We start from the raw sequence: 14,378 nt of genomic DNA on the forward strand, positions 1-14,378 counted from the left end.
CTACCACAGCAATTATGGTCAGAACTTTGTTCTTCCTAGGAGACTAGTATATAACTAAATTTTACTTACTCTTCAATGCCTACTTCTTCAGAGTCTAGGATGTTGGCAATGTGTGAGGCAACAAAGCTCTTCACTTGCTCGTTCTTCTCCTTTGTGAGGACTCTCAAAATCTTTGTGAGATCACTTGGGGAAGGGTTTTTCATCAGTATGAGATAGGCTGCTAGACGTTTGTCTGTAGGTGCATCCCCTTCTTGGAATGCTTTCAGAAGTGCTGAACGGTCCTATATAAATAGAGAAAGGTTTGCACTGATAAGCCGGCTAGTAGATGATATTGCTAAACTCTTTTGGGAATATATAGGGTGAAATAATTTCCAGGATATATTTTTTTCAGGATCGCATAACTATTTCTATACCTTATTTCTATAACTGACCAAAAATATTTCATTGAAGCTATTTTGATAAAGTTTCTTTTGATAGAAAATGTCATAGAAATTATGGTTTTATTAAAATTGATTTTCTTCTTATATATCTGGCAGGTTACTTTTTTGTTTAGAATACTGAGTTTTGATTGTTGGGAATCAGAAGTGTTCTGGTCTGCAGACAACTTCTCAAATTTTGGAAAAAAGATCATTCAATTTAGGAAAAGAAGGTGACCAAAATCTTCTGCTGCAGGAAAATTAAAAACATAGTTTGAAAATAAATAATAATAATAATAAATGCTTTAAATTAAACTGAATCTGAGGATGTGAGCTCCAGGTGCTTCCAGGCTCCCGGACTCATTAAGCCTTGTCTGGAAACAAGAGCATGTCTCTTAGAGTAGAAACTTGTTGATATTGAAACTATTTCACTATACTAAGCTGAAGTGCTCTGGGTAATGACACCCATTCTGTAGGAGGTGCTTTAATGTCACTGTAATGTAACCATAAATCTAACCAGTACTATTAATAACAATGACAACAAAATGCCAGTATAAAATAGGGACCTGATTTTTTCTTAGTTAAATCCATTTAAATCTGGAGTAATTCATTAGTTAAAACCACCTTTAAATAAGTAGAACTCCATTTAAGACACTCGAACAGGAACAGATCCAAACTTCCCATTTAAACTGAGACTATCTATACAAAGCAACTGCACCTCAAAGGAGCAACACCCACTAAGTCAGAAGTCTCCAGAACTTCTCAGATATGTGTATGGAAACTAAACTAACTAAAGGAGTTCTAAAAAAGCTGGAGACAGCTAAAAGGGAAATAACAAAACTATGAAATAATGGGAATGCTTTTGCATATTCAGTAACTTCTGTGAACAGTCAAGGTGAACTGAAGACAGTTCATGCTGGTTCTTGTGACCCAAATTACCTCTTCAGTAACAGTCATTTTCCTGAATGCCTGGATGGCTGCTTTCTGAACTGAAAGTGATGCAGCTTCATTTCTCATACATGTCTTAAGAAAAGATTTCAGGTTGGGTTTGGCTTTCTCCATTACTGCACCCATGTTTCCAATAGCCTGTCAGTGATGAAAACACAGAAAGATGATAAACACTTTTTCTCCACCAAGAGAAGTAGAGTAATATATGCGCTACAATTTAAAATAATAGCCTGCATAAAGGAAAGAAGGAAATAAAAATACCCGAAGTGTGAGGTATGTGAGTTCATCTTCCCCAGAACAATCAGTGCCAAGCAGTGATACCATAAAGTCTGCAACATCTGTTATTTCCTCTGTCACAATCATCTTCTCATTGTAGAACCTAAAGAAATAGAGAAACACATTAGAAACAAAAGGAGAAAATGGGAAATGTCTATTTATTTTTTATTCCCAAAGAGCAAATTCATGAGAATAACAAAAAATCCTCAAAAAGTGACTACTCTTAGGGTTTACTCTAAGCATTGTAATGTTTTCTTGAGGTTATTTTGTACACTTACATGCTATTATTACTTACTTAGTAACAGAATGACTCAAGCCATAAAAAGAAGCTCTACTTGGCTGATACTGGGCCATGTTAAGAATTTCCCGTATTCTTTTCGGAGTTGGAGAAGGCAATAGTCCCAGGGTATATGTGACCAGGTCTACCACAAGTGGATTCACGTTTCCAGTTCTCAGTATTTGAAGGACTGCACCATAGCACTCTGGAGTCCCGCACTGAGTCAGGGCCTGAACTGTGATGGAACTGAAAGGAAAAGAGATGACTAATTAATTCCCTGTTTGCAGTTATTGCTGCATGTTGCATGTTTGAAATAAACATTTGACAGGTTTATTAAGGTGTTTTAATATAAATGATGTATGCTTTTTTTGACTGGAAGCAAGTCACACAATTGCTTATCAAAAAGAAGCTGCCTAGTTTTACAAGTTGTTATAACAACATGATTAGCTATGAACAACAAGAAAGTATTAACAATATTATCATTACACAGACATCTCTTTTCTTCCTCCACAACAGACTTCCCCACAACTTTAAGTATTATAATATAATATAGTGAACCAGACTGAGGCTCTAGTCCCTCTACAGACTGAGGACATAAAGTATGTGTAAATTGACTCAAGTCCAGCTAGGACAGAAGAGTAAGGGTGGGGAGTGGAGGGCAAGGTCAGACCAAAGAATTGTGCCCTTCCATGTCTCCAAAAATCTCACTTTCAAAACTGTGTTCTTTGCTACAAGTCAGACTTGGGAGTTTGGAATTACAGTCATTGTCCTTGGGCAAAACCGCATGAAAGACATTTGTCTATAATAACATATCCACAGGATTATGTCTGGCATACACACTTGGGATGGTGGTGGGGAGAAAAACCCTGTACTGGGCTGTGTTATACTCTAATTTATAGTTCAGCTTCTCCAATAAGTTTGGAAGATTTGGTGAGGGAATGATCAAAACAATATTAGTTCTTCACAGAAAGCTACAACTTTCAGATCTATTTGAATTCTTATACTGTTCTCATATATTTACTGTTCAAGTTCCAATTAACAACTGAGCATTTCTGATAGAAAAATGTGAAATCCACAGGTTTTACTCTCTCTTCCTTATTTCTCTCTCTAGATAATTCTGATGATACTTATCTTTCTGAAAGACATTCTTTACATCTAATTAACCTCTAATTTAAAGCCACTTGCAGCAAATCAACTTTAGAATGAATTTGCTATGACATTGACACGTGGTATAGTTGCACAATGAACTGTTGTAACATACCTTGAAGTTTCCATCATCTTTGGTATAAGAGAGCCAAGAGTGGTGTTATGTAAACTTCTAAGTCCAGAAACAAATTTGTAAAAGAGTCTTGCTCTCTGCTGGTTCTGCTGGGAGGCTGCAAGTTTCTGCAGTTCCTGAAGGATTTTCAGAACAGCATCCCCCTGCCTGGGAAATTTGGCATCTGTACTTTCCAGTGCAAGTCCCTTCTCTTCCAGTTCATCTAGCAATTAAAAAAATTGCATTCTTTATGTCTTTATCAAAAATCTATGTTCATTTTTATCTTCTGTCACACATTCAGTATAAATATAAACTCTGTAGATTATTTTATATGATAACTGTTGATGTTTAACACCTGAACAGTTTCTAAAAATAATGGAGTGGAATTTAAATGTAATTCTCCCAAAAGCTGAATAATACCTATTTGCATAAATTCTTTTAAATTTTAATGAAGATGATTCCTTAACAACTTTTATTTTAGCATAGTTTGCTTTTTCATCTTTTAATGAATGTATCTTAGGAGAAATATGTTATGACTAAGAATAACAACTGCATGTCAAAAAAGTGTGTTTCAGAACCAAATATATAGTAATCGTGGACTGTTTACATTTGCCAGCTGAAGGTAAAAGTTGCATAAGAAAGTATGGTTAGCTAAAAAGGGTTCATTAAACTAATTTCCAATAAGATTAAAATTATTTTCCAAACAAATTATAAATTTTTAATTATAAAGAATAATTTCAAAATTAAAATGAAAAGACAAAGATTATTTAAAATTACCGTGGTTTTAAACTTTTCAGGTTTTCCCATTTTATACCCCAACCTTTTCCCTGACTAAACTGATCAAATTTCATTAAAAATTATGAATTGCTTTGGTGCCCTCAACTGCATCTTTAACTAATTCACTATTTAAAAAAAAAAATGTCCCTGTATTTAACCTATATTTATATTTTGTCCCTGTATTTGTATTATTGAGAATTGCAGCTATACCTCCATCAAAATTTCTGTTATTGATCTTTGGGGTATCTTCAAGCTTCAGCGTCTGGTTGACCTCTGTCATCACACCATAGCGATTTCTAGCAAACAAAGAAAAATTCACGGCTTCAGTTGAGTCTAAGTACCTTTGAGAGGTCTTGCCATGCCTCCTGCCTTCTTGCGAACAAAATGCATATTTGGGGATGTAGTCAGGGCAGAATGTGATACATCACCATTTAAACTGAATATTTATAAATAAAGGGTAATGACAAATAGTAAGCAACCTACTTGTATGAGGAAGGCAGAAACAGGTGTTTTTCACTGCAGACAGCATCTCTTATATGCCTTTTCTTTGCATCAATATTGTAATGACAGAATTGAGTGCTTCTTAGAAGGGTAGATAACGGGATGTTCTGTAAAATAGTTTGACAGTCATTTTACTGAATAGTATAGGAAACAAACATAGTTTTAAAGGCTGCCACAGTTTTACTGTAATTTTAACAGTTACAGCATATTGGAAACTAGGTGCATAACTGGAATCATTCTCACACAAAGACAAAATTGTGCCAGTATCAATCTTGAGTCTTAAGTCTCTTCACAAGCAAAAATCCCACTGAAATTTTCTCTCAGGCCTTATTGAGGTGTTTGGCTTAGTAGTTACTTCATGATTGATCCCCTGCTGCCTACAACAAAGGACTTCTTCATAGAAACCAGTTTGTAATTTTTCGAGTAGTTCAAGCCCCTCGTAACAGTTGACGCTCTTTTTAATTTCACCTTTATTATACAAATTTTAAAGATATCTACAGCAAGCTGTAGAAGTGGCAGAAATTATAAAATGTGTTTTTAGCATATGAAATCCTAATTATTTTTTTTTGAGGGAAAACACTCAAAAGCACTGATGCCATGATACCAGGAAGAAATCTGCCAATATTCATGCAACCAACTGCATTTGATTGTTGTGGATTCATAGGTAGCCTGAACAGCATGTCAAACCATTTACTTCAGGGCATTTAGAGCCCTCTCCTCCTGCACATCGTATACACATCAGGGTTTTGGTGGACTACATGTTTTACATGAAATTGGAATGTTGAAAATTTTAACTCACAAAACTAAAAATTTGGATATGATCTGACAGGTTATCTTGTAATCAATAGTACTAACTCCATCTATGAAAAGCTGTCCTTTAAAAAATAACAAGAAGAACATGAAAGAAAGTAATTACACTCTTTCTCTGCATCTGTTTTTCTCTATTGACTGCCAACAAAACCACAGTCTGATCTAATGCAAGGGTGCAGAAAACCTATTTAAGCTTTTAGAAGATAAATACAAAATTTAGTTGTTGTAGTAGTTGTTTATCATTTTAAGTGATGTAGTGAAGAATGTTATATCACATCATTTTTAATGGTATACTTACTAGTCCCTTTACAATGGCAATAGGGCTGACATAATCTCTGATGGGACTGAAGTTGTCGCAGGCTTTCAGGTCCCTGTTAATTGAAATATCTTCTGCAACATTTCCTTTTCTAGATTTGAATTCAACTTCACTGTCACACTTTCCATATACAGTATCCTGGAAAGAAGAAAGAAATCAGTGTCTTTGTTCATGCTGTCAGACATTTTCTGATCTAGCTGAAAGGCACCCTTTCTTATCTGAATTTCCAGGTCTTTTGAAAATGGTGTTCAAGAGTAACTCTACTAGGTGAGGTTTCTTCCATTTGTTAAGGAAATAAAGTGAATGCTTTCAAAACACCTACCATTGAAATTGTTTTTACGTTTTCTACTGTTTCTGTTGGCACAAGTAGAGCCGAGATGATCCCTCTCTTGAGATTCAGTACATTCAGAGGTTCATCCTTCTCTGGATAAAGCTTGACTTTTGTTCCATCCTGAATGCTGAATTTTAGCTCATGCCTGCCCAAAAAAACCCCAACGTTAGTATGAAATCATGTTAAAGCCACCCAGTGAAGAACATGTTATCAACAAACTGCTGGGCTACAGCTAAAGCATCATGTTTATCTTGGTCTATCGTTATTTTTTATTCACTGTTGTTACTATTAGAGAGTGTTACCATTAAAGCAGCAAAATTCTAACCAAGGACATTCTGGTATCACCAGATTACGTCATGTAAGGACAAGCAAATATCAAGAGCAATGGCTGGAAGCTGAAATTGCACAAATTCAGAGAGGAGATAAGCAAATTTTTAGAATGAGGTAATTATTAACTACTGCAATAGGCTACAAAATGATGGGAAGGATTCTCTACTAGTTGCAGTCTTTAAATAAAACCTCGATTGTTTTCTGAAAAACATATTTTAACACTGTCACAAGTTGTTTTGAGATCTATGGCTTGTGAAACAAGATAGAGTGGATACTGAGGCATTGAAACAAGCATGAACATGCACGAGTGAAACATGCACTGACAAGCACTAGAGACTAGCTGGGTGGAGGGAGTAGTAGCAATAAGTCACGAAAGCAGATAAGTAATGAAAAGATAAGTTGCGTAGGTCATTAAAGATCGGGATAGGAAATCTGGACTTCAGTCTCAAATGCCTTTCTATTGCATAGTCTTTGTACCATGTCAGCAAAGGAAAATTATCTTAAAATGGCTGCACACAGCCATTTGAGAATTTGCTTACAAGAAGGAACATTCCACTTGCAATAATCTTTTAGGGGACTACCCAACAGTTTCCTGATGTAGATGATATAAATGACAGAAACATTCCAGGTGAAAATTCTGAATGGAAAAAAACCTTCCCTACTAGCAGTTGAGAACTGTGCCAAGTCAGCCCTAAATTATACCAGGGAGAGTTTTGCTGTGGAATCAGCTTATAAATCTACCATGTTATCATTAAATGTATTTTATGCCTGCAAAAACATAGTCAGGGTGGACTGTAACATTGCAGCCTGTTCCATGTTAAGGCTACAAGTATTGATGATAATTGATACTGCTTACTTTGACATGGCATTTGCAAAGTCCTCAGAGTTCTTTGACTTTTTCAGCATGGCCCTTCCTTCAGTGTCAACACCAAATGTCTCCCTCAGGGAGCAATGCATTGTCCTCAAGATGAAGTGGCACAGTTGTGGTACCTCCAGTTCAACCTGAAAACACAAATATGATGTGTTTATCCTTTTTTCATTATCATGTTTCCAGGATCATCCAGTTACAGTTTTGAAAATATGGTATTCCTTGGGTTTTGTAAAGTGTCAGAATCACCCTGCTAGCAGCTGTTGGGTAAGATTCCAAAGTACTCTAAATAGCTTAAGGTAACTTGAGGGAGAAGATATGAAAGCAGGTATTTTCTTGGCTAATGGCATGGAGTATACTATATACATGGTAAACAAGCAACTTAGGTTCTGAAAATTTATGGTACTAGAAGAACTGTATGAAAACTTGAGTCATTACACTGATCAATGTTTAGACTCTTTCAGAACAGTGTGTGCTAAATAAAAAAATATTTTCCCCACTTACTCCATTTCAGAAAAAAAAAAACATGTTGGGAAAGTTTTGGGCAAGATGGAGGGACATTGGGTAGTTTAATGGCCTACGGGACCTTTTACTCCCACAGCCCTGATCCTGGCTTGACTGTTACCATCAATAGGCTATCAAGTGGTCTTCATGACATCAATGAGCTGCTTTAGTTCAACTTCTAGGATTGTTTGATGGACATTGGTAGACTCAGCCTGGGAGCTAAGGAAAACTGAACTACCGGGCCTTCCTCCTCTCTCGTGGACAGCCAGATCAGGATTGAAATGCACTTGGCACAGTGCTGCCACTTCTGTCTAGGACAGGGAGGGCTTAGTCTTCAGGAGTCTCAACATGTGCCTTTCAAAAGAATGTCCTTGTTTGGAAAAACATTGAGGGATGCTCCCCACCTGCCAGCTCCCATGTTATTCACTGTACAGTCCCAATCGGTTGTATTTACCCCTCTTTCCCTACCTTGCAAGTGATCTTTGAACCGCTTCGAGAATCTGCTGTTCCCGTGATCCCATTTGATGTTTCTGCTTCATATAAGTAAACATATTTTCTGAGATGTTTAAATCTGGTTGCATCTTCTGCAATTGGGAAAACAAGAGTGCTTTTGTAACTTGGGTAGGATATGCATATGTAGATCCTTACAATACACGCTTCGTGTTGTGTAACTAAAATGAATGCCACATATAAAGGAAGCATGAGGACCCTCTCGCTATTTCCTTTTACAGAATAGCTTTCAGACAAAGAATTAATGCCTTCCTGTCAGCTGGATACTTTCTGAAGCATAAGACAAAACTTGTGGGGGAAGCATAAGTTTTGGGGTTCACTGCTCTGTTTGATGAGATCTGACAATATGACCCTATCTGGCCTTCAAATCATGCCCCATTAAAGTTAATGACAAAACGGGAGAAAACTTAAGATGTGGAATTGTTTTAAAAATGACCCTATTGCTTCTAAATTAAACCAATCAAATTGTAGTTTTCAATTGGTAATAAAATGATTCATTTTAGCTCAGATTTTTCCATCCTAATTCAAGCGCAAGGAGCTGCTTTATCTAAGTCACATGACTGAGACTGAAAGCAAATAAACACAGAAAGAGACAGAACACCAAAACTAGCATTTCTCAATATCATTTCACCTGAATCTACAGAGTATCTTTCTGCCCCAGAGTCTCCTGAAAAGTGATCTGCTCTAATTCACTTATTAGATCAGCAAATTTTACTAGAGTAGACTTCTTAATGGAGATAAACTTTAGTTATATGAAGAGCATCCAGAACAAGGCAAAAGCACTAAGTTAAGAGTAAGAATAAGGCAGGAGGAAGTATTTGCAGAGGTGTTTCTCTTTTTATCAAAGGAAGCCCAAAACTTAATGGGCTTCCTCAAAGGGATGAATTTCACCTGTGTTTAATCTGTCCCTGTTGCTTTCAGAGGCAATTAATCTGTAATTTTAAACCCTACAAGCAGGAATGAATGTGGTAATAGCGACATAAAGAAAAAAATATTTTGTCTCAGTGTCATATAGGGATATAAGATCTTCTTTTGGTGTCTGGAATGCATAATGTAGGCTAAACAATGTCCTCAATTACAATTCACTCCCATTATAACTGCAGGCATCATTTTAAACTAAACATATGATGATCAGGCATTTTAAGTGACTGTGTCAGAGCAGTTTAGGTCTATCTGAACCAGAAGTTACTGTTCCCTTTGTTTAGACTGAGCAACTCACTGGGATTGTGATGCTGTTGTGATGCTGAGTGAAAAGCAATTCCCTAAATTGCTCCTCTGTGGTTATTTGTGACTGCCTGAACATATTAGAATCCAGATCTACTTTTACAGAAAAAAAAAGGTAAAGTCATCTCGGTGTAAACCCACACACCCGCCATCAAATTTGCATGATTTTGCCTGCCTGTATCTGCCATGAATGTAGCTTACTCTTCCTCTTATAAAACATTTGTCACGTCAGAGGCCAATGGCAATGCTATATCTTGCCCTTTATATCACAGAATTGCATACTTAGAAAGGAGAACAGAATAGTACTATAAATCTCGTATTTCCTCCTTGGACTATCACTTTTATAAGCTTTACATACTTTAATAGTGTTTTAACTGAGATTACTTGCATGTAATTGCTAAACAGAATTAATATAATTAATACTAGCTATCATACAGTAATCAGCATCTTACAAACATTTGAAAACTGAATTAAATTATCTAATTAACCTTAAAATTAACTGCTACAAAAAATTCAACACTATCCCTGTCACTTTTGGCTATCCTGGACTATAACATTGCTTAACTGTACATTCTCAGAAATTTTCGCAACATCAGGATCTACTATGCTAAAGCCAAAAGGCTAACTATTGCCTCATTTCCTGCTTTTAAACAGAAATAAATGGAAAAGTAATAGGGAAATGATAAGATTAGAAATGCAAATACTAAATAATTTATTGTATCAAAAATACACAAGAAATTGGCAATGAAGCCCAGAAGTCTTTGAGTTGGTTCAGGCAGCTGAAATAAACCCAATTGCCTGGAGATGGTGCTAAAGCATCCAACAAGGGAAAAAAAACCCTGAAGACAAAAAAGAAAACAACTCATTTGGTACTTTGACCCTATGGTGGAACATTATGTATCTAACCAAGCAGTCAGGGCCAGTCAGAGTTCATTATAAAGATAGGGCATAAAGTCAGCATTTCCTGAGTCTTGACTTGTTTAAAGAAATTGCTGTCCTTGCTGACAGAATTGATGATTTATTCTACAGGTATTTAGTCAGATATCCAAGTGCAATTCTATGGGTTTAGCAGCCACTGTGAAGGGTAAATGAAAAGTGAGATTCAGCTCATGGTAAAGTGTAATGTACATAACCTCACTGCTAAAGCTTCACATCTGATAAACAGGGATTTCTAGATTAAGGAATTTGCACCTGACAATTAAGAAATCAACAAAACAATGGAAAGTAGTTTCTTAGTGGGAGCTTTTTAAAAGTTTAGAAACTCAAACTCAACTTCTCCGATTTAGGAAACTTTCAAAATTCTTTGAGCCAAGCCTTATGGATAATTAAATACCTAACATAAATGGCAATAAAGACTTCAGAATATTGCCATCACTTTTGTTTCAGTTATTTCAGAGGAAGAGATTTATGGAATAGGAAAAGTCAAGCTTTGAAAGATGTATTCAGTTAATATAGCGACATAAGATAACAAAACCAGATGCAAGAAATCAGTTACTTGAACATCCTGGATTTCCACTTTCAGGCGTTTCTTCTTCTGTAAAGAATAAAAACAAGAATTAAAAGCTGGAAAAGCAGTTTATAGCTATAAAACAAGGGCTATGGAAATATAAATGGAAATACTACATTTTCATTGTAAGACCTTTTTAATTCATACCAACTTTTGACATAGTTTGCCACACTGATGTAAATAATGCTACTATTAACATTGACAGTAGAGAGTCAAATCTAAAGGGAGTTACAGTAGTTGCCTTGATATTGTGAACGAAGACCTCAGAATAGGATCTTTAAGTCACTGAATTAAATTATTTTGATTTAAACTGAGAAGGATCAGCTTCTACGTTAACAAGCATTTTTAAAAGCCCTATGTTATGTGAAATAGAACGTTTATAAATGATGGGCACAAAATGTAGAGGTAGACAGATGAAATGTACCACATAACATGGTTTACTTTAAAATTTTAGTCTATTTGAGCACTCAAAAATACTGCATAATGGATGAATGGCTATATTTTGCTTTTTGTACATTTAAAAAAGGACAACTTTGATGATTAATACTACAATACTCTGCTATTAAATCTTTTCTGAACATTGAGAGTTCATTCTTTGGAGGAAAAGAACACTGATTGGAAGCCTGTTCAAGTTAAGAAGAATCATTTGCTCCAATCTGTCTTAGGTATGTCCCATGTGACTCTAAAATAAAATAAAATAAAATAAAATAAAATAAAATAAAATAAAATAAAATCTAGTAAATTGGCTGCATTCATTTGATGCTATGTCATTCTTTGCGATATCACACATGAATGCCAGCACTTTTCACAATATTGTCTGCGCACTTTCCAAGTTTTCATTCTGGGAATTCTAAGGTTGACCACTCTATAGAAATAGAGTGTAACATTAGTTACAGTAACAGCAACAGCAACAGTAATACTACTATTACTATTGTAATATTGGTTCAACACAGAATATTGGTTCAACAAAGGTGTATTTATGATGAATTCAATCTGCATATAAAACCAGACCTGCATAATTGGCCCCAGACTCACTTTGCTCCTTAAGGTTCCTGAAGTCTGAAGTAACACTACAGTGTCGTATTCTAAAAAGCCATGTCTTGGGAAGCAAGGCTAGCTCACAATCCAGAGCACCATATTGATCTAGGCTGTCCTTTCTGATCTTAGGAAAAAAAACTCGACTGGCCTACCTCTTTTACTACTACTACTACTACTGATGACTATGTCCCTTTAACACAAAATTGTATTTCAAATGTCAGTATTGCCTGCCAAATACACTTTGCTTTATTGCTCTCCATCTTCACGTTTGCCGCAAAACAGGTTAGCAACAGCTGGGATAAGTCTGTATGGTATCTCCAAGCTACAGTATCTCCATGGGGGCTTAAAAGGACAGCATTACAGAAAAACAATTAGGCCAAAATAAATCACGTGAATTCCTTACAAGTTACAAAATACATTAAATCTGATCAAAAGACACCAGGTGACATTTGTGGCTTTTTCTACATTGGGATCCTCCTATGATTGCCCAGTCCTACAAAGGTAAGAAATTATATCTTTGCCACACTTACCCTCTCTAATTCTATAAGCCATTGTCCTGTTGATTTTTGCATTATTGTTGTTTTAACAGGTTCATAAAGAAAGCAGAAAAAGGACTAACATAAAAGGCAGTACTTACGTGTGAGAACACCACTGCTGAGCAGCAGCAAGAGCAGCAAGAGCTGCACAGGGCCCATGGTGAGCCCCGACCCCTCTTGCTGCTCTTTCTTTTACTCTGTTTTTCCTTCCCTCCCCTCTTCACCTCTTCCCTACTGCCTCAGAGGGAGAATGAGCCTTCTGACTTGGACCTCCATTTATATAGTCTGTAGCAAGCAGCTGAGGCAAACGGTTTAGAAAGCTCAGAGCAAATTGCCAAAGGTCCAAAGGTGAGAGTCCCAGATCCTCACTGCACTCCAGACAATGCTCTGCTTTGGTTGCTGGGAGTCCCTGAAGGCAGAAGACTGAGCATATACTGGAGATAAGTAACTCTTCCAGTTAATTGGTTTTTTCTTTAACAGAGTTTTAAAAGCAAAATCCCTCAGCTACAGACTCTGACAATGTATTCAAATAAATTTCCCATGTCTACATAGGAACTATTACATTGTAGCTGGAAGAAATGATCACTGCAGCATGCTTTCAGTTGATGATGTTGAGAGGCTTAAGGGTATGAGTACTTGAGAAAATGAGAGTATTGTGCAATTTAGACATCTTCCCTTTACAGGCAGGAGAATGAAAGTTTAAGTTTTTTCCTTTGTAGTACCAAAATTTGTCATATACCTTTCCAAAAATAATTTTACATTTACTTGCAATATTCTGGTAAATCAGGTCATGTTCATGTTGAAAGTAAGCTCTGTGTAATTCTTTTGTTTCCTTATTTTTAGATTAAATTTGGTTTAGATTCATTTTTGTTTGCTAATAATAGCAAAAATATGAAAATAAGATGATAAAATTTATCTGTATGAAGAAGATAAACCTATGAAGAAGATAAACTTCATTAAAATACAAACAAACAAAAAACTTTTTTGTGAATATGTATATTAGTAAAAAAGACTGGTTTTATGTCATGAAAAATTCTAGTAGTTTGAATTCTTTCTCTACTCATCTATCAAAGCTAACTGCAGTAAAAAAAATTGACTATGGAAATAGTTAAGAACATTTTTCTCAGTAAATTTAATTTTCATATATCTGATCAAATGGAAATGTTTTGACATTCCCAAATCAAAATATTTCCTCTCAGCTTGTTGAATCAAAAATCAAATTTTGGCTTAGCTAAGCGGTAATTTCTTTTCCCTTGAAACGTTACCAGGTTACCATGCATCACAGTAGTTATCTTTAAAGTCTCTTATTTCTTCATACACTTTCTCTCTTGGACTTCATAGTTGGCTTACATTTCCCAGGACGCACTATGATCATGTAACTCCTAACATCAGTTCAACCAAATGGTAAGCATTGGTGTACGATGGGGCGTACTTTCCAAAAAGGGAGACGTCTTCCTTGTAATCAGGATTTTGTCTGATGACATTAACAAGAGCATGCCATTTCAGAGAGATTTCTTGCAGAAATTTTTTTCATGGTTTCATCAGTATTGGAGGTATCACGAAGAAAGCATTTCTTAGATTTTTCCATTTCAGTTTCTGTCCTTGGCTTACACCAATCACAGATACAATAAAACAACCAATAAGAGATTATTATTTTTTACTTCCAAAAAGCAACATAGGTTTTTGTTTACTCTTGTGTCCACAGCTGCCTCAATATGTGTTGTGATATGTAACAATGATTTTACTTTGTAGTATGATTCTACCAAAGAGACTATACAAATATATCATACTTTTGTCCATAGCATTTGATCTCTTTCTGCATTCAAACATTAAGAGGTTTTGACTATTACTTAAAATCTATTTATTTGCTCACTTTAGCACTGCAGATACATAGCGCTCTGGAGTGCCCAGCATTCAGAGAGTTGTTAGCTATTTCCCTGTTTTGCCTGTG

General features: G+C 35.8%; 1 protein-coding gene across 1 annotated transcript in view; it reads right to left on the reverse strand.

Annotated features, from left to right (window-relative positions):
• Positions 1-12,586, reverse strand: part of APOB (apolipoprotein B) — a 36,952-nt gene extending 24,366 nt beyond the window's left edge. Inside the window, exons 1-13 of the mRNA XM_050894751.1 lie at positions 12,529-12,586; positions 10,842-10,880; positions 8,081-8,196; positions 7,097-7,242; positions 5,902-6,055; positions 5,562-5,717; positions 4,436-4,560; positions 4,163-4,248; positions 3,179-3,398; positions 1,936-2,163; positions 1,626-1,743; positions 1,356-1,502; positions 70-281 (exon numbers count right to left, since the gene is read on the reverse strand). Of these exons, the coding sequence (XP_050750708.1) occupies positions 70-281; positions 1,356-1,502; positions 1,626-1,743; positions 1,936-2,163; positions 3,179-3,398; positions 4,163-4,248; positions 4,436-4,560; positions 5,562-5,717; positions 5,902-6,055; positions 7,097-7,242; positions 8,081-8,196; positions 10,842-10,880; positions 12,529-12,586 (1,805 nt within the window). The remainder of the gene's footprint in view (positions 1-69; positions 282-1,355; positions 1,503-1,625; positions 1,744-1,935; positions 2,164-3,178; positions 3,399-4,162; positions 4,249-4,435; positions 4,561-5,561; positions 5,718-5,901; positions 6,056-7,096; positions 7,243-8,080; positions 8,197-10,841; positions 10,881-12,528) is intronic.
• Positions 12,587-14,378: the final 1,792 nt, after the last annotated feature.

This window comes from Gymnogyps californianus, chromosome 3 (genome assembly GCF_018139145.2).
Source record: "Gymnogyps californianus isolate 813 chromosome 3, ASM1813914v2, whole genome shotgun sequence".
In the NCBI taxonomy this organism is placed as follows: Eukaryota; Metazoa; Chordata; class Aves; order Accipitriformes; family Cathartidae; genus Gymnogyps; species Gymnogyps californianus.